Source organism: Psammomys obesus, unplaced genomic scaffold, assembly GCF_907164565.1.
Source record: "Psammomys obesus unplaced genomic scaffold, mPsaObe1.curated_primary_1811, whole genome shotgun sequence".
NCBI lineage: Eukaryota > Metazoa > Chordata > Mammalia > Rodentia > Muridae > Psammomys > Psammomys obesus.
In genome coordinates this window covers 13,237,512-13,257,929 of record NW_026596143.1, presented here as the reverse complement: position 1 = coordinate 13,257,929, position 20,418 = coordinate 13,237,512, and the positions used below count along the sequence as shown (strand labels likewise).

Genomic DNA, 20,418 nt, shown 5'->3' with positions numbered 1-20,418 from the left:
TGTGTGTGTGTGTGTGTGTGTGTGTGTGTGTGTGTGTGTGTGTGTGTGTGTACATGTATGTGCATGCCATGGCACAAATGTGGAGACCAGGAGACAACTTTTTGGTCTTTCCTTCCACCTTATTGAATCAGGGTCTCTTGTTTCTGCTGCTGGCTGTGTACTTTAGGTTAACTGACCCAAATTCTTCCATCTTGCCAAGGAATGCTGGGATTACCGATTACTAATGCAAGGAACCGCATCCTGATTTGTTAGCTTGTTCTTTGTTCTTGTTTGGTTTTCCATCTTTTTTTCTGATTTTCATTTTTCTATCTTTTTTGTTTAGTTGGTTTGTTTTGGTTTGGTTGAAACAGGGTCTTGCTGTGTAGCTTCAGCTGGCCTGGAACTCAGAGATCCACCTGCCTCTGCCTCCCAAGTGCTGGGATTAAAGGTGTGCACCACCACACCTGGCTTTTGTCTTTTTATTTTTATTGTTATTTTTAAACTGAGGAACATAACCCAGGGCCGCCTTGCTCTTGTGAGTGCAGTACCACTGAGCTAATACGTACCCAACACCCTTCCCCCAGCCCTGCTTTTTGTGGGTCCCCGAGATGGTCTCAGCTCATCAGGGCTGCACAGCTGCTTTCTCACCAGCCAAGGATAAGGTTTTTGTTTTTTAGACAGGGTCTCACTGTGTAGCCTTTGCTGGCCTTGAACTCACAGATATCTGCCTAGCTCTGCCTCTGGAATGCTTGGATTAAAGACAAACACCACCATGCCCTACCTAAAATAATGAACTTTTTGTCTAACAGGGTTTCATACAGTGTTACTTGTTTTTGTTGTTGTTTGAACCAGGGAAACATGGGAACAGAACTTTAGGGGCAGAAAGGATATGGTGTGCAGTATAGCTTAACTTCCCCAAATATATTCAGTGTTGTAATTTCATACTTAAAAGCACTTACAAAGTAGGTTTTTACAATATTCACATCCTGTCCATTTTGCCCAGCACTACATACACACTTACACCTCTCTAGCACAGAGCCCGACATCTGGTAAGTATCCAGGAGCTTATTTCCTGAAATCAAGACATGAGTGAAGAAATAAATGAGGAAGGGAACACGAATCTATAGCTTTATTCTACTTATTGGAGATTTCTCACATTTGCCCTCCAGCTGCTATCTAGTTGGTGGCTACTATCTAAAGTCTGAGGTGTTTCCCCCCTCCTTTTGTAGAAATAATGCTACATTCTTACCAATTTTTTTAGTTAATTATTTTTATTTTGGGGGTGGCACACATAGAAGTCAGAGGACAACCTGTGGGAGTCATTTCTCTCCTTCCACCGTGTCTGTCTGGGGAGTCAAATTCAGATCATCAGGCTTAGCAGCAGGTGCCTTTACCCACTGAGTCATCTCGCCAGCCCCGTTCTTTCCACTCTTTAACATGGGTGGTAACAAGACACAAAAGAAGTTAAGAGTCGTGAAAATATGAAGATCTATAAAATATAAAGCCCTATTTTAATTATCATTTGCAGGCTGCCTAAATTGTATCTTTGTGAGTTCTGTCTAAAATATATGAAAAGTAGAACTATTCTACAGCAGCACATGAAGAAATGTGGTTGGTTCCATCCTCCTGCCAATGAGATTTACCGAAAGAATAATGTTTCTGTCTTTGAGGTAAGGTAGCTGTCTAGTGCCTGTCTTCTGACCATTTCCAAACCAGTGCTCTCTGTGCCACATCTGTTGTTTACCCACTGCCAAGTCAGATAGTTCATGGATGTGAGAAGCAGAGTTAAGTCAGTCCAGATGGTACCAAGTCTCTAAGCTTGAACTTACAATAATTTCCTCTAGTTTCATTGACTCAACACATCAGCCATAATATATTTTACCATGTTATGTATCACTAAAAGGGAAAAATACTGCTAATTAAAAATTTTAAGATTTTACTTGACAAAATGCCAGCCTGTTTTTTACATTATGCTAGGATGTGATAAAAATAGATCTCAGAGTCTGAAATAGAGCATTTAGAAAGGATTTATAAATCAGGGATATTGGCTTATGCCTATAATCTCAGAAGGCCAAGGCAGGAGGATTGCCATGAATTTGAGGCCAGCCTGGGCTACACAGTGAGTTCCAGGCCAACCTGAGCTACACTCTCAGGAGAATAAAAGCAAAACAAAACAACAATAATAAAGTGCTTTTATTATTAAAAAAAAAAAAAAAAACATCTTATGGAAGTGTGTTTAGTATCAGTAGTAAATCCTAACAGGATGATATAGTTATGACATAAGTTATACCACGTCTGTGATTCTGTGTTATTATTAATAGGGTCTTTAACTTCTCGAAGCACAGTTGTATGGTTTGAGTGCCAGATATTGAGTTCTTGTATGTTGGGTCCTGTTAATTAATGTAGTGATAGATATTCAGATGATCTGAATCTCTTCAGTCTCTCTTGCTGGATGAACCGTTTAGTTCATCAGCCAGATGTGTCAGGTGCACTATACAGTGTTGTTTGAGAGTATTCAACAGCAGATTGCTTTTTGGCCTTTCCAGTAGAAGGTGTGTGTTCTGTGAGAAGTCACAGTAAGGTATGTCACCTAGGAGTGCAGTTAGTGTTGCTGTATTTTTGGAGAGCTCATGTGGGGATCTATCAGCATTTTCATAAAAGACACAGCTCAAGGCACAGGGATGTGAGGATGGACAGAGCGTGGCTCCTGATCTTAGCCTCCTGGACTCTGCCTTGCCAGGTGCTTACGTAAGACACTGCTGGGCACTCTTGAGTAAATAACACTCTTTACTTTTGTCTGGGGCTGTGCCTTACCATGGGAGCAGACAGTACCTTGTCAGGCTGCTTCGGGGATATCAGCCTCATCGTATTTTACCTAAGTCAATTGTGGATCTTTTGAAAATGAAGCTTGTCAAATGAAGTATCCCTGAAGTTAGTTGTTTTTCTTAGGAAAGCAAACGTGCCATTTCAAATCTCAGCTCTCACCTCCTTCTTTACATGTTGATGCTTTGTTCACATTTAGGGTCTTATTTAGTCATCTTAGAACAGTGAGTACTATCGTACTGCCATTTCAGAGGATAGCCTTTAGTCTATGTGTTCTGATCACCTACAACTTTTTCTAGGCTAGACTAAGGGTAGACTAGTGGTGCTTACAGCTGATGTGTATGGTTCCAGAACCAGAGGACATTGTACTAACCATTTTTTTGTTTTGTTTGTTTGTTTTCTTTAGGTTGATGGGAACGTGAGTACCATTTATTGTCAAAATCTGTGTCTTTTGGCAAAGCTGTTTCTTGACCACAAAACACTCTATTATGACGTGGAGCCATTTCTTTTCTATGTTCTAACGCAGAATGATGTCAAGGGTTGCCACCTTGTTGGCTACTTTTCTAAAGTAAGTATGCCAGTTTAAAATGTTTGAATTCATAGAAATCTGGACATTTCTGCTGGTTCTCAGGAAGGGATATAGCAGTATGTAAAACTTTGTGGGTACCTTTTAGCTTTTTCAGGAAGGAAATAGAAGGAATATTAAAAAAAAAACTTACCAAGTGCTAGAAGATGCCTAGTAACATTGAACAGACTATTCTCCTAGGAGAAAGAACTATGGTAATACTCAGGAGGAAAAGCTTTAACACAATCTTCAGTCCCATGACGATGGCAACTAGAACCTGTGAAGTAAACACCAGCATTACCTCTGAGTTCTTTATCAACAGAACCACTCTAACTGGGTTTTTAGGCATGAAAATAGTGTTCCTAGTCAAACAGTATTACAGATGTACTCAAAAACAAGTCTGTGGTAAAAGTTTTAAGTGTACAAAACAGATTACTGGAAAGTCCTAGCTTTATAAGAGATCTTTTGGGCTACTTTCCCTGTAAATAAGATTGAAAATTCATCAGCTATTCCATGAGAATGTCTTTGTGCCCCACATTTAGGAGTATTTTGTGTATTAGTTAGGTAATAAATTCCATGGTAACCTGTCCTTTGTAGCAGTGCAGGAGCTGCCCAGAATGCTACCCTGCCGTGGGGCTGCTGACCACTGTGAGCTCAGGTTCCTTTGTTGGCCTTGGGCATCAGTACTTTGGTTTTAGTGGCAGGTAGTTTTGGGTGGAATCATTCTGTTTTATGTTATTACCTTCCTAGGATGGTTGCTTTGCATCTGTGGTAGTGATAAGCATTGTCCTCCCAGTGGCCTTTTTGTGATGTGCATTGTTTTCCCAAAGGACAGGAGTGCTTTGGGCTGGTAATGATTGTTTATTAATGATTTAGCGTTACCAGCCTATTGTTCTAAAACTTAGCGTCTGTTTTCTCCACCAGGAAAAGCACTGCCAACAGAAATACAATGTCTCCTGTATAATGATTCTTCCCCAATACCAACGTAAGGGCTACGGCAGGTTTCTCATCGATTTCAGTAAGGATTGCATTAACATATTTTTTTATTGTTTTTTTTTGTTGAACTTTTAGATGTGTATATTTAAAGATTTGTAGGCTTCTTGTATTTCTTTGTTTCTCTCTTTAAAAAAAAATCATTGTGTCTCACAATATGCCTGTGGAACTTGGAGAACAACTTGCAGGAATCAGTTTTCCCTTCCATCTGCATGTCCTGGACAGTGAACTCAGGTTGTCAGCGTGGCAGCAAACATCTTTACCCACTGAGCTGTCTCTTCATTTCTTGTCATGGTGTTGAGTGCGTTTTCTAGGCTTTAAGACCCTGTACAGTCCTTTTTCTTTTGGCTTAGCACAAAATATTTTTTAATAACTAATATCAAATACAGTTTTATGGGGCCCAGCAAGATGGCTCAGTGGGTAAAGGCACTTGATGCCAAGCCAAATGACTTGAGCTTGATCTCGGTAACTCACATGGTGGAAGAAGAGAACCACCCTCTGGTCTCCACATGCGTGCTGCGGTACGTGCACACGTCTACGCACACATACATGTGTAAATGTAAAAAGATTTGTTTGATACATTTTTACATATGATCAGTAGTGAAAGTCTTTAATGTGCAACGTTGATTTCAAGTAGGGCTTAGTTACATGCAGTAACCCTGATTCAAAGCAGTGTACGGAACGCTGTGTAACTACATAGTGAGTGTTCATAAAGAAGTACAGCGTTGCCTGTTTTCACGGTCCATTATCGGAGTAATGTGTGAGTTTAGTTACAGTGGAAAAGTACAGCTTTAAGTGCCCTAAAAAATAAAGTCATAGGAAATAACTTCATCTGAGTTAAAAAGTGAAAGCTAACAGTCCTCAAGAGGTAATAGTGAAATCCGTGCTCTGTTTTAAAATGGTTATCTTAGAAAATGTTGAAAAGAGGCCATGCAGAAAGAATGAATCAGACTAAGGTTATTTTTTTTATTTAAAATTTTTTTTATTTGTTGGATTTTCACTATGAATCCTAGGCTGGTCTGGAACTCATTAAAGATCTGCCTGCCTCTGGCTCTCAAATACTGGATTTAAAGGCATGTGCTACCATATCTGGCCAAAGCTAAGGGTTTTGATTCTAGTCCTGAGAAACTAATTCTCATCTGAGCCATTTAAGCTTGTTTTACTTGGCTTACGACCATACTAATTTTTTCATATATGGAGTTGGGCATGCTTGTTGCATATCTCTAGTTACAACACATAGGAGTCTGAGCCCCAATTCCATGCCTGGCTGTACAAGAAAGACCTTATCTCAAAATAAAAAAACAAACAAATGCTTATGTTAATTAGCGTTTTTGAGGCATGTAAATAACCATGATGACAATGTTTTGACCTTTTTCCAGTATACTGTCTTTTTCCAGATTACCATTCTTAGACTGATTTTACATATTCCTTAAAGTCAAAAACTATTTATTTTCTACTGTTTCTATTTTCAGTGATTTTTCTCTGAAAATCTTTGCCCCATCTCTTTATTTCCAGTTCTTGAAAGCTAAGCTAGAGGAAAGTACTGTCATAGCCTGCTCCCATGACACACTCATTTTCCCAGGTAGTGGCATTGAGAAGTGACAACAAACCTCTCCTCCCTTCCTTCCCCTCCTCCTTCTCTTTCTTTTGTTCTTTTCTCATGCATTACACCTCAGCTGTGGTTTCCCTTCTCCACTCTTTCCAGTTCCTCCCCCTTCTTTGTTTCCCTTCAAAAAACAAGCAATCAAAACAAACAAAAACACAACAGAAACTGGCCTTAACAGGTTACAATAAGACTAAGAAAAACCCTCATATCAAGGCTTCCTTCTGTCCTGGGGTCACATACAGCAGTTGCCCTCTAGTGGTCCAAAAATAAACAAAGATTTTTTTTTTTCTGTCCCCTCTGGTAGTGCATGGAAATTAAAAAACATTGTTCTTTAATCAGCGGTTTGTTGGTTAGAAACATTTATTTTGTTTTTAGCAGTTTGAATATTTTAACAAGGTGACATATTGACTGTAGAAAAATATTTTTAGCCTAGTGTTCAATATATAAACATATAATCTTCCCTGCAAATTTTTTTGAAGGACTTTTACAAGCTTAGTCTACATTTTTGAAGGAATTTGCCTTTGAAAACATTGGTGATAGTTCTTGGATTGGTCATGTAAAGAAACATCATTATTTTTAAGGTCTCTGACACATTTGTAATTTGGGTTTCTTTAGGTTATTTGTTATCAAAGCGTGAAGGCCAAGCAGGCTCTCCTGAGAAACCGTTATCAGATCTAGGTCGTCTTTCCTACATGGCTTATTGGAAAAGTGTAATATTGGAGTGCCTGTATCACCAAAATGATAAACAGATCAGCATTAAGAAGTTAAGCAAGTTGACTGGGGTCTGCCCTCAAGACATCACATCTACCCTCCACCACCTGCGAATGCTGGACTTTCGAAGTGACCAGTGAGTGTCACACCCTCTGTATACTTTCAGAAAGTGATCGAGTTGGTAAGGTGAATGAGTGGTTAAGGGAAAGGTGATGGCACAGGTGCCTGATGTAATTCACTGAAATGGTGTCTGTGCTGCTCGCCCGTCACTTCTGTGTGTGCTGCTCAGGTCTGATGACAACACACAGAGTGTTTCTAGTCTATAAGGTTTGTACCTAAGCTGCTGAATTGTTTATCTTCGAGGAAGCTTCCTCCCTGCTAATGTGAAATGACAGCTTTAAAAAAATCATGTCATTAAGTAAAATATGTTCAGTTTACTTCATTAACTGCCTATATAAATGACACTAAGTGAAATAAATATTGAATGGAAAGACAGAATTTATTTTTCCTTAAAGTGGTCAGGAAAAGGTCATGAGAAAAAAACCACTTGAGCTGAATACATGACTAGAAAAAGGAGCTCAGGTGAGCAGGGAAAAGTGTGCATTGGTAAGGTGTGAGTAGTAACAGACTAGGATGAGAGCCTGTCATTATGTGGAGTATGCCCCGCTTACTTTTCTCACCTCGCTCATGCACTGACAGAGTTGTTTCATCTTTCTAAGCAGCTATTTTTGATGCTCCTATTTTTGGGGTCTTTGATGGATTGTGTTGCCCTGTTCATTATCATATATCTTGTACATTGTTGATTGCTATAAACTTTTCTCTGGTTGTAGATTTGTGATTATCCGCCGGGAAAAACTTATCCAGGATCACATGGCAAAGCTTCAGTTAAATCTTCGACCTGTAGATGTGGATCCAGAATGCTTACGCTGGACTCCAGTCATAGTCTCCAACTCCGTTGTCTCAGAAGAAGAAGAGGAGGAGGCTGATGAGGGAGAGAAAGAAGAGCCCCTAGGCCAAGAAAGAGAATTGGAGACCAGTGTAAGGGTATGATCTGTTTTCTTTATGGGTTTTATGAATATTTGTAAATATATTATGATATCTTGCCAACAAAATGTCCTTAGTAGAGGACCAGGGAGATCAATGCTAAGTTGTTCAAAATATTCAAACTAGAGAACCTTGTTTGATCCCTGGAACTCCTTTTAAGAAGCTGTCACAGTGTCACGGTTGTAATTCTAGTGCTTGGGGAGGTGGAGATGGAGGAGCCCCTCAAGCTAACTGGCTGGCCTTGCTGAGTCTGCAGTCAGAGAGTGACCTCGCCTCGTAAAATGAGGTAGAGGGGCTGGAGAGATCTCAGTGATTAAGAGCACTTGCTGCTTTTGCAAAAGGTCAGTTCCCATGGTATTCATGGCAGCTCACAGCCATCTGTAACTCCATTCTAAAGGCTCCAGCACCCTCTTCTGGCCTCCTCAGGCATGGCAAGCATATAGTACACAGACACACATTCACAGAAAAAGAGGAAAGTGTCATTCCTTGGGAAGGATAGCCAAGGTTGTCCTCTTGTCTTCATGTGTACATGTGTACATGCACATATATGTGTGTAAACTTGTACAGACATGCTCATATAAACATGCATGCACACCAGTATTCACACTAGAATTTCAGTTTATTTTAATGGTAGAAATTTCAGGAATATTGTTATTTATGTTTAATTTTTAAGGCTTAGACCATTAGAAAACCATTAGATTTTTGACAATATGTTAATTATGAATAATATTTCCTGGAGTGCTATATAGTAATTGGAGAATCTGAATTGAGTCTCAACATGACAGCTGTTAAAGTGAATTAAAAATGCATTTTTGTTGAGCTAGAACATTTAAGAGCTGTTATAAGCATGTGTATGTTTTCAGTAAAATACTGGAAGTTTCACTGGATGCATAGATTCTGTAAAGCATTAGTGATGGACTGGGCTACACTAGAGTTGCCATTGTTTGTTTTTTTGTTGTTGTTTTTAAGTAGTTCTTTAATCCTTTATGTCCTCCTCTTATAGGTGAGAGGGGGGAAAATCTCATCTACTTTATTGCATTCTAATTTACATATTTGAAGAAAAAAATCCAAAACTTTACCATATTTTTTTGAATGTCTACTTCTTGCTCATGTTCCTGTAGCTCAGTGGTTCTCAATCTGTGGGTCAACAGATTGAGAATGCCCCTTTCACAGGAGTTACCCAAGACCATCAGAAAACAGATATTTACAGTTCCTAACAGTAGCAAAACTACAGTTATGAAGTAGCAATGAAAACAGGGTTATGGTTGGGGGTTCCCACAACCTGAGGAACTGTATTAAACAGGTCAGCATTCGGAAAGCTGAGAACCACTGTTAGAGCCTGTTCTGCCTTGTTTATCTACGTTTATTTCTAGAGAAAATGTTATTTCATCTACCATCCATAAAACTGCAAACACTGTGATATCAAAGTTGACATTTCATAGTGGTTATGAATACAGGATATCGAGTCAGATGTTTTGAATTTGTGCCTCTGTTACTTCATTTACAAAATGGCATCATAATACTTCATTGTGTGGTTATGAAAATTAAACTAACAATACGTATAAATACGTTTTAAAATGTGCCCACCAAGGAGAAAATATTCATGGTAGCTATTAAATATTTCATAATTTTCTTCCTAAAGTTCTGCTCTCTTATCTCAACCAAACAGATTGAAAAATTAACCAGTGTTCTTTTTTCCTTAATTAGGTGGGAAAGTCTGTGTCTCGGGAGAACAGAGATCAAGACTCTTCCTCTTTAATAGAAAGCGAAAAGAAACCGGAAGTTAAGGAACTAGCCAGTTCTTCACGGTTGAGCAAACAGGCCCTTCCCCGGGACAGTCTTCCTGCAAATAGCCAGCCACCTCGGAGGGGCCGCTGTGGGAGGAGGAACAGAAAGACCCAGGAACGCTTCGGTGATAAAGACCCCAAGATGCTTGTGGCTGAGACATTATCAGCTTCCCAGGAGCAATATGGAGAATGTGAGGAAAAGTCAGAGATCTCCCAAGAACGGTACCCTGCAGTGGAAGAGCAGATGGCAGCCCCTCAAGTGCAAGCAGAAGGGAGAACGGACTTCCCCAAGGGAAGGTTCAGTGAGAGCGTCGAGTTGTGGCCAGGACAGCTGAAGAAAAGCCCCGAGACCCTGAAGTGCCGACTGCCAGAAGGGAATGACAGAGTGCTATGCTGCTACACTGATGGTGACAGGGCTGTCTTTAGGGGCTTCAGTGAGAGTAGTGAGGAGGAGGAAGAGCCAGAAAGTCCTCGGTCAAACTCCCCACCGATTCTCACAAAGCCCACACTGAAAAGAAAGGTAATGTATCTGTGTCCTGTCTCCCTGTCACGTGATTTGTTATGTGGGTTATCTGTCCTGTAGTTCTGAAGTGGAACACACTGTGGCTCATGTGTTAGAACTTGAAACTACAGGCACATGAAAGCAAGTAACTGAAGCCATGGAAAGAGAAGTTCCTGGTAGGGTGGCACTGTCTCTGCCAGACAGGTCCCAGGCTGATATGCTTCAGCCAACAGAGTCAGCCTTCTCACACAGAGCCATGGACTGTTTCCTTTTTCTAGCAGGGCTGCTAAAAAGTGCAGGCCTCTTTAAAGGAAAATCTTAAAGACTTTTTAGATGTTTACCATTGTTGCAAAGATAATACACACGAGTTCCCATATGCTCCAAAATCAGTCCCTCCACTATGCACGTTTGTACAGTTCTTGATCTACAACAGAGACATCAGTCAGTAGATAGCATGCTTTATTCAGATTTCTGTTTGCCTAAACGGCCTTTCTCTGGTTAGGATCCCATCCAGTATTCCATGTTATACTTAGTGCTTCTCTTCAGGTTCTTATGGGCTCTGAGTTTCTCAGACTTTTTGTTTGGTATGACCTTGAAGGTTGTTAAGGCCAACTGTTTAATACATTATTTGTCATTAATTAGAATGAAGTCATGCATGTGACTGAAAGGGAAAGAAGTGTTTCATCACATCTAGCGGGTGTATATCATACTGTGTATTTGAGTCTGTGGTATTGGTGATGTTCACCCTCTTGGGTTTCTCTGCTATGTTACTTTTTTCCACTTTTCATGTCATAGTGAAGGAAAGGCATTATGTGCAAATCATACTTAGGAAATGTATGGCTACTTACTCTAGGAGTGGAGTGCCTGCATAGCTTAGATATGTCTCCGTTCTGCTGTTGCTGTCAGTAACCACCTGATGCTTGAGTGTGGGACACTGTTTTAAACTTGTAGCTTAGCTCTTCCTACCCAGCATGTGGAGGGTTCTTAATTATCCTTCGGTTATATTCAGAGTCTCATGACAGCACGGGGAGTTTGTTTTGTTTTAAGCCCCTTCTAAAATTACAAGATACTACAAACTTAACTTGGATATTTCTTGCCTCAGCTGTAGAATCAGCCCTTCTCTAAGAAGCAGAGCCATTCTTTAACTTGAAAATTCTAACTCTGTGGTTGATTGCATGGTCATAAAGAATATGCGTTTGCCATTCTAGGGTTTATTTTTCCTATTTATGTGCTAAAACAAATACTATTTTCTTGTGTAAAAAAACATGAATATTGGGTGTTGGAGAAATAGCTCAGTGATTGAGGGCACTCACTGAAGGTTCTGAGTTCAATTCCTAGCACCCACAAGTAAGTTGTAAGCTCTCTCTCTCTCTCTCTCTCTCTCTCTCTCTCTCTCACACACACACACACACACACACACACACACACGAATACCTTTACAGCCAGTGGAATTGTATACAAAGTACTTAGACATTCTTGAAATTCACTTAAAGGAGACTCAATAGATTGTATTACAGCAATGCCTAGATGTAGGACCTTGAGTTAAGTCCTAACCTCTCAACCCTCTGTAGAAGAAGGATTTGATTCGGTCATTCCCTCGGCTATTATTTCTATTACTTGGTGATATCACTGTAAAGCCAGCCCCCGATAAGGGTGTGCTGAGTGCAGCAAGTTTCAAACAGTGCCATTGCTTTTATGTCAAATGAATACATTTCAGCTCTGCATTGCTGTGCTCTGCTCTAACTAGTTTCCCCAAGTGGCATGCAGATTTATTGATATAATAATGCATGGTGATATATGAGATGTAATATTTTTATTCCTTTTGCTCTTGAACAAAAGTAGAGGGAGTAGCACTTCAGAGTATAAAATGTAACTGAACTGATTAGAATGACCTTGGGCACCTGCTTTTTATATCATGAAGCTATAGTTAGTATAAAATATTCATGGGTTTTTTGTTGTTTTCTTTTTGTGTATTTATGTGTGTGCATGTGTGTGCACATGTGTGCATGCTTGTGCCATAACAGGTATGTGAAGATCAGAGGACAACCTGAGAATTTAGTTTCCCACTTCTGTCATGGGATCCGAGGATTGAATTCAGGTGTTCAGGTTGCCAGTTTTCAGAGCAAGCACCTTACCTACTGAGCCAAATTACTGATCCACATCTTTGTGTTCTTAATACTGTATGTCCTTAACAAAATATCTTTCGGCAAATTGCACCTCCATTTTAAATATGTGAATTCTGAAAAGTTTTAAAACTTGTATGTTACATACAGCAGAAAAAAAATGTTCATTACTATAAATAAAATACTTGCTTTTTTTACTAAATAGAAACCAATTCTTCACCGAAGAAGACGGGTCCGCAAGAGGAAACACCACAATAGCAGTGTGGTCACAGAAACTATCTCTGAGACCACTGAGGTGCTGGATGAGCCTTTTGAAGACTCTGACTCCGAGAGACCAATGCCGAGACTGGAGCCTACTTTCGAGATTGATGAAGAGGAGGAGGAGGAGGAGGAGGAGGAAAATGAGCTGTTCCCCAGAGGGTACTTTCATCGCTTGTCCTCACAGGATGTTCTTAGGTGTCAGTCTTCCTCCAAGAGGCCATCCAAAGATGAGGAGGAAGAAGAGGAGTCAGATGATGTGGATGGTATGTTTTAGAACTTTTTCTTACAGTAGTTGTAGCAGTAACCTTCCTCAAAGGGTTAAAATGAACACGACTTACCAACAGGAAGAAGGGGGTTTGTGAGCTCTGCTGGTTGCACGCAGTATATCCATATTCATTCTTAAATTTATGCTTTAATCTGGACCTGTTCTTGGCTTTGCAGGAAATCTTATTATTGGAAGTTCTTCCTTTTTGCTTCATGTTGTTTAGGTTTTTATCTGGGTCTTCAGTTAAAGGTGATGGAATAACTGATTACTAGGCTGTGCATTTTCTGGTGTTAGCATGTTTTGCTCATTGCTGCATGCTGAGTGCTTAAGATAGTGCTCAGCCAGCTGCATTGGTGTGCAGGAGGCACCTGAACATCGACGGGAGCATCTGTTCTCCATTTGGAAGCCTTCCTGGATCAGTCCTGTACTGTGGCTCGCTCAGCCATAGTCTCTGTTGTTGTTTTGTTTTTATCTTGTTTTACTACTTACTCTGGCCTGCCTCAGCCTGTTTGGTCCAGGGATTGTAGGTATGCACAACCTATAATCCAATAACCAGTTGCACATTTCTACTAAGTGGCAACAATAACAAAATAAGCAAAGTTATAAAGTGTAGCTAAAATTCCAGTCATTTACTTCTAAATTAGACTTGTTTGTAATTCCACATTCAGATACAGAGACTGAGGCTCTTGTGGTGTGAGATCAGGAGGAAACTAGACTTTTGCATCCTAACCTAGGTTTTATGCAGTGTTGTGTTGCCTACACCTGCATTGTGTTTGCCGTGAATGGCCTCAAAAGCAGCCTTTTTATTTTCCCAGGAGAATTTGAAGAAAGCTAGTAGTTCAACATTGTGTTGTACACTTTCTCTTTTGCCTTATTTAGTAGAGCTTTTTGTTTTATTCTCTTAAATCTTGACTTCAAACCTGGTAGATAGGACTTGGGCTTTTCTGACAGGAGATGTAACTTGGTGGTGATGGGCCCTGAGTTCAGTCCCTAGAATCAAAAACAAAACGAAAATCCTTGGTGTGGGGGTATGTGCATGTGAATGTAAGTGTGTACATATGTGTATATATATATCTGCATGTATGTTTGTGTGTGCGCGCATGCATATGTGTGCATGTGTATGTGTATAAGTGTGTTTTTCTCATGTGTATTTGCATGAGTGTATGTGTGTGTTTGTACAGGTGTATATATGTGTGTGTGTGTGTGTGTGTGTGTGTGTGTGTGTGATCTATGAGTGTGCATGTGACAGGGGACAATGAGAGAAGAATCGTAGGTATGTGTGTTACAGTCTACCTTGGGAGCTCATTCTGGCCTCGCGTTTGTGACCGACTTCCTTTCGCCTCCAAAGTTGAAATTCACACCATACCTGGCACATTTTTCTTACCATATGATACATGTTTTTAATGCAGTGATCATGAAAGTTTTTGTTTTATAAATGATGATCCAGAGTTTTACTCTTACATATTGCTGTATATCTAGGGAACTTTTTTTTTTTTTTGGTGTGAATTGGGGCTTGGTGCTCTTTCTTGAATGCTGTGCATCGCGATGGTGTCCCACAGATAAGCTCCTATGACCTTGACAGTTTTTCTCATACAACGTTGCCTTTGTTAACTTCCCAGATACACCACAAATGCACCTTTATTTCCCCTCCCTTAATGTTTGTAGCCTTGAAAAAAATAGTAATAGTTGGGAATAAATTTAATGCCAGTGAACTCTACTTTAAAATGACTAAAATTGTATCTTAGCTGTGCTTTGCTACAGTTTTAGAAAAGGCAGTGCCAATGCTGAATTTCTTTCCTCTGGGTATTATTAGCACTTTGGCCTTTTCTTACTTGTGTAGGACCACATGTCAGTGCTTGTTTAAGACTAAGTGTCTTGCAGTTGTTCCTGTATAAATACATTGACGAACAGCTGTTAACAGGGGTGGCTCAATTGTGGTCTACAGGAGTTAGCTTATGGTTCCACTTCACATAATGATTTTGTAGAAACTAAGAAAAATGAAAGGTAACAAAAGAGCAAATGGAAGAAGCTCATGTGTGACCTAGAGCTGGAGCTCCTGTTGCTCGCTGTGTGCATCTTTACCGAGTTTGGACTGAAACTGCTTTTGACTAGGAGGCGGTAGAATCATGTTGCCCAGGACTATTTCATTGTCCTGCCAGCTCACTGTGTAACTTTAAATGTCATCAGTCAACTTTATTCCTTAGATTTTTCTGTTGTACATGTTGGTCTCAGAGGAACACTAGGTGTTGTAACTTGTCTTTACTGTCTCTTTCTGTACAGACACTCCTGTCCTAAAGCCAGTATCTCTCTTGCGAAAATGTGATGTGAACAGTGCTTCACTGGAGCCAGATACCTCTACACCTATGAAAAAGAAAAAGGGATGGCCCAAAGGCAAGAGCCGAAAACCTATCCACTGGAAGAAAAGACCTGGACGAAAACCAGGGTTTAAATTGAATCAGGAAATCATAGCTGTTTCTACACAAGAATGCATAGTTGAGCCCACGGTCCCCATTAAACCTGGACGTAAACCCAGAACTCAAGAGAATGAAGAAGTCGTTGAGATTAAGGAGGACTTGCCCTTGTTGGAAGAAAGGAAGGAGGAGATGCATACAGAGCCAGATGAGGAGGCCGAAGAGGAAGAGGATACAACTGGCAGTGACATTAGAGCCATGTCCCCACTGGACAGCAGCAACAGCCCTGACACAGAAGCAAAAGAACCCGAGGCAGAAGAGGAAGATGAGAAGCCTTTAGATGAGCAGAGGCAGTCAGAGGAGGACCCCCAAGAGCTGGAAGAACAGGAGCAGGAGGAAGAAGATGAAGTGACGGCAGAGGCAAACCAGAATGAAGACCATGATGCTGACGATGAGGATGACGGCCACCTGGATTCCCTAAAGACAAAAGAGCCAGAGGAGCAGCCAGCTAGAGAAGACCACAAGGAGGAGCCTGGCGTTCAGGAGTCTTTTTTAGATGCAAACATGCAGGACAGTAGGGAGAATACCAAGGACAAAGATGAAACTGAGCCAGATTCTGAAGAGGAACAGCCTTCCCATGAGGCATCTGTGGTGTCAGAGGCCATGCCAGGTTCTGAGGAGGACCATGAGGAAGACTCAAACACTAAGGAAGAATTAATTGAGCTAAAAGAGGAAGAAGAGATCCCACACAGTGAACTAGACCTGGAAACTGTACAGGCAGTACAGTCTTTGACTCAAGAAGAAAGCAGTGAGCATGAAGGAGCCTACCAGGACTGTGAGGAAACTCTTGCAGCCTGCCAGACTCTGCAGAGTTATACCCACACGGATGAGGACCCTCAGATGTCAATGGTTGAAGACTGTCATACTTCGGAGCATAATAGCCCGATATCCTCCATTCCATCTCATCCTAGCCAGTCAGTCCGCTCAGTCAGTAGCCCCAGCATGCCTGCCCTGGAGAGCGGCTACACGCAGATCAGCCCAGAGCAAGGATCCCTGTCCGCACCCTCTATGCAGAACATGGAGACCAGCCCCATGATGGATGTGCCTTCCGTATCAGACCACTCTCAGCAGGTGGTAGACAGTGGCTTCAGTGATCTGGGCAGCATCGAGAGTACCACAGAGAACTACGAGAACCCAAGCAGCTACGATTCCACCATGGGCAGCAGCATTTGTGGGAACAACTCCTCTCAGAGCAGCTGCTCCTACGGCGGCTTGTCCTCTTCCAGCAGCCTCACCCAGAACAGTTGTGTTGTTACTCAGCAAATGGCAAACATGGGCAGCAGCTGCAGCATGCTGCAACAAAGCAGCGTCCAACCTGCTACCAACTGCAATATCAAGTCACCTCAGACCTGTGTGGTGGAAAGGCCTCCCAGTAACCAGCAGCCACCGCCCCCACCGCCCCCACCGCCGCCACCACAGCAGCAGCAGCAGCAGCAGCAGCAGCAGCCGGCACCACAGCCCCCCCCACCGCAGCAGCAGCAGCAGCAGCAGCAGCAGCCCCCGCCACCACAGCAGCAGCCGCAGCCCCCGCCACCACAGCAGCCCCCTCTGTCGCAGTGTAGTATGAACAACAGCTTCACTGCAGCTCCGATGATCATGGAGATACCAGAGTCTGGAAGCACTGGGAACATCAGTATCTACGAGAGGATTCCCGGGGATTTTGGTGCTGGCAGCTACTCTCAACCGTCAGCCACCTTCAGCCTAGCCAAGCTGCAGCAGCTGACTAACACCATTATGGACCCTCATGCCATGCCTTACAGTCATTCTCCGGCTGTGACTTCCTATGCAACCAGTGTTTCTCTGTCTAATACGGGACTGGCTCAGCTAGCTCCATCTCATCCCTTAGCTGGGACCCCTCAAGCACAAGCCACCATGACTCCACCCCCAAATTTGGCATCTACTACAATGAACCTCACGTCACCTCTGCTACAGTGCAACATGTCTGCCACCAACATTGGCATTCCTCACACTCAGAGGTTGCAAGGGCAGATGCCAGTCAAGGGGCACATTTCTATCCGCTCCAAGTCTGCGCCTTTACCCTCTGCAACTGCACACCAACAACAGCTATATGGCCGCAGTCCACCAGCAGTTGCCATGCAGGCTGGCCCTCGTGCATTGGCTGTTCAGCGTGGCATGAACATGGGGGTTAATTTAATGCCTACTCCAGCCTATAATGTCAATTCCATGAATATGAACACCTTGAATGCCATGAACAGCTATCGAATGACACAGCCAATGATGAACAGCAGTTACCATAGTAACCCTGCCTACATGAACCAGACAGCACAGTATCCTATGCAGATGCAGATGGGCATGATGGGGAGCCAGGCCTATACCCAGCAGCCTATGCAGCCAAACCCTCATGGGAACATGATGTACACTGGCCCCTCCCACCACAGCTACATGAATGCTGCCGGCGTGCCCAAGCAGTCGCTTAATGGACCTTATATGAGAAGATGAGTGAGATGAACTTGCAGTTAAAAGCTTAAATATATATAAATAAAGGAACTTTTTATACTGACAAACCAGAGAAAAAAAATGGACCTTTTTTCCAGTTAAAATATTACTGTAGAGTTAGAGGAATTTTTCTTTGGTTCATTATTATTATTACTGTTTTTTTTGTTTTGTTTTTAGAAAACCTGATCTCTTTTTGGGGGTTCAACTCTGTTTTGGGTTTTTGTTTTCTTCACAATCTTGAACATTTTACAGTAGAACTCATCTAAAAATGGATTTGGGTAGGGGAAACATGCACAAAATCTTCTCATAATTAAAAGGAGCCTTACTTTCTTTATACACCACCTGGACAGAATTTATGTAAACGTGAATTTATTTTATTTTAAAATGTGTGTTTCCCCTCGCTGTCTGCAGCTCCCAATGTTGTCATTTTTAAATGTTATATATACATCTCAAGGGTCAACTAGGCCCTTTCCTCCAAACCCAGCCTTTCATTTCCCACCTCATTCCACAGGAGGCACTTAGGGGAGACTGGGATGGGGACATGGGAGAACGACCCAAGCTCCTTAAACTTAATGTTATTGTTGTTATTATTAATAATAAAGTGAGGCAGGAAATGCTTCTCCTTGTAAAGTTCCCTCCCCTCCTACACACACACACCTCCAGAAACCTTTCCCCAAGAGTGTTTCTAGGTAGACGTCATTGAAATACCTGTTTTTCTTGAATCAAGTGTAATATAATTCTTTTTTAAAATATTCCCACTCAGCACTCAGAGACACAAAAATACTGTAAGTCTCACTTAACAGCAGAATCTCAGAGGAAAGCTGTTTGCAATCCTACTCCAGCCTTTGGAGGATACAGATGGTCAGCTAACAATCAGAAAGGGGACACGAACCTCTTGGTTTTTACCACCTGGTGAATCAGCCATAACATGCACACTCCACTCGCCTCTTGTTTAGTATGTACTTGGAAATGTGGACTAAGGGTCTTGTGCTTGCACCTTTGATTCTGGCAACCCTCAGAGCAAGCCCTTGTGATTTGCCTGTCACATAATTTATTCGTAGCTTCCACGAACGACTGTAGTGTCAGTGATTTAGAAAACACCTGGTGCACAGTGAGTCTGAAGGGAAACGATGGTGTGACTCGCGTGAGTGCTGCATACCTCTTGTTCTCATTCTGTCCCGAGGTCCTGACGTCACCCCGTGAACCAGTGTGCGCTAGCCCCCGAGGCCCACCACCAGCATAGTAGAGCACATCTGGTAGCAGGGAGTCAGGAGGTCGTGCTGGTTCACTGGCTCGCCCGTTCTCTTCCTACTGCTCCAGGGATAGGTAAAAATTATATATATAATTATAATTATATATATATTATATATGCCATCATTAGACGATGGAAACTATTATACCACTTGGTATGTGCAGTCAAATATCCAGAGGGAGGACATATGCTTAAAGAAACACCTGTAAGCATCAAGTCTCTCCTGTATTTGTACATTTTATAGAGACAAATTTTTAAAGTACTAATTAGGCATTACATTTTTTCAAATGCACAGGTTTGTTGGGCTTTTTTATACCTTAATCGGCTTTCTCAGTTAAGTGTGTTAGATAGAAAAGCAGAATTCCACACCGTACCGCTATCAACTCTGAGCATGCGCAAGGCTGTGTAGGACCCAGTTTCTCTGTATATACTGTTCCAGTTCCCAGTCATCTCTGTAGAATGCGCACCATGCTGTCCTCTCCCACATCTTCAGCTATGTCATTGCTTCCTGGATGGGATGGGGCAGGGATGGGAGGGGGGAAGGGAGGTCTACTTGGGAGGAGGGGGGATCAAGGCAGAAGGAGAAGCTGTTGAAATGAGGGCCGTGAATTCACTTTCTGTTGATTTGCAGTTGTGTTTGGGTTTTTTTGTTTTGTTTTGTTTTTAAATTCAATCAGGCAGCTCCCTTTTCCACAAGCCTCTTTGTGACTGTAGAACTATTGTAGAAAAATATGTTCTTTTCTATATTATAAAAGAAATTATCCAACACGGTAATATTGGTACCTGTCATTTTTTCACTTCTGTTTTAAGAAAAAAAAATGTATTTTTAGCAAGATAACTTGGGTAATCTTCTAAAAAAGAAATTTAAAAACTCACTTGTTAGTGACTTTGATGCCTTTTAAAATAAGAGCTTTTTCATTTCATTCCATCTTTAAAATTTTTTATCTTTGTTGTAGAATATTAAAAACTATTTTAAGAAAGATAAAAATTCTCTTTAAAGAGATCTCTAGAGTGTGTGAATAGAGCTCCAGATGCCTCTAAAAGCCGCATGTACAAACTGAGTCTGTTCCTGTCTGTTTATATTTGCTTTTCCTGTTTTGTAACCTCTTTGTACTTTGTTCCTGGTGACTTGTAAGCTGAGGGGAGGGGTGCCTAGACGCCTTTGTATTTCTCCATGTCATGCGCTCCTGGCCAGGTAGCCTCCCTTACTCTCCTTGTATGTAATATCTTTTTCTCCCTTTCTAGCAAGTACTTTCAAAAGAACTCTGTACATTTTAACATAAAAAAATAAATTATGTTGAGCCATTTTGGATGTCTGTCTTGCATGTGGAATTTTTCTTCCGAACGGTTCAGACTCTCCAGGATTCTTGTTCGATGCAGAGACTGTGCATATTAACCTTCATACTCTTTTGCTTTGAAATTACAGTGTCCATTTATGTGAATGTTTAAATACCAACAAAAACTGAGGTAGGGGTTGTTTTTTAGGGAGAGTCTCAATATGTAGGCCTGGCTGGCCTAGAACTCACTACAAACCAGGGTGGCTTCCAACAGATCTGCCTCCTTCCTGCCTTGAGTACTG

General features: G+C 41.6%; 1 protein-coding gene across 2 annotated transcripts in view; it reads left to right on the top strand.

The window, feature by feature from the left end:
• Positions 1 to 20,151, top strand: part of Kat6a (lysine acetyltransferase 6A) — an 81,156-nt gene extending 61,005 nt beyond the window's left edge. For both annotated transcript variants that reach the window (XM_055593481.1, XM_055593482.1), the window contains 8 exons: positions 1,508 to 1,649; positions 3,209 to 3,370; positions 4,292 to 4,385; positions 6,582 to 6,813; positions 7,508 to 7,721; positions 9,429 to 10,028; positions 12,339 to 12,657; positions 14,940 to 20,151. In XM_055593481.1, the coding sequence (XP_055449456.1) occupies positions 1,508 to 1,649; positions 3,209 to 3,370; positions 4,292 to 4,385; positions 6,582 to 6,813; positions 7,508 to 7,721; positions 9,429 to 10,028; positions 12,339 to 12,657; positions 14,940 to 17,590 (4,414 nt within the window). In that variant the 3' untranslated portion in view covers positions 17,591 to 20,151. The remainder of the gene's footprint in view (positions 1 to 1,507; positions 1,650 to 3,208; positions 3,371 to 4,291; positions 4,386 to 6,581; positions 6,814 to 7,507; positions 7,722 to 9,428; positions 10,029 to 12,338; positions 12,658 to 14,939) is intronic.
• Positions 20,152 to 20,418: the final 267 nt, after the last annotated feature.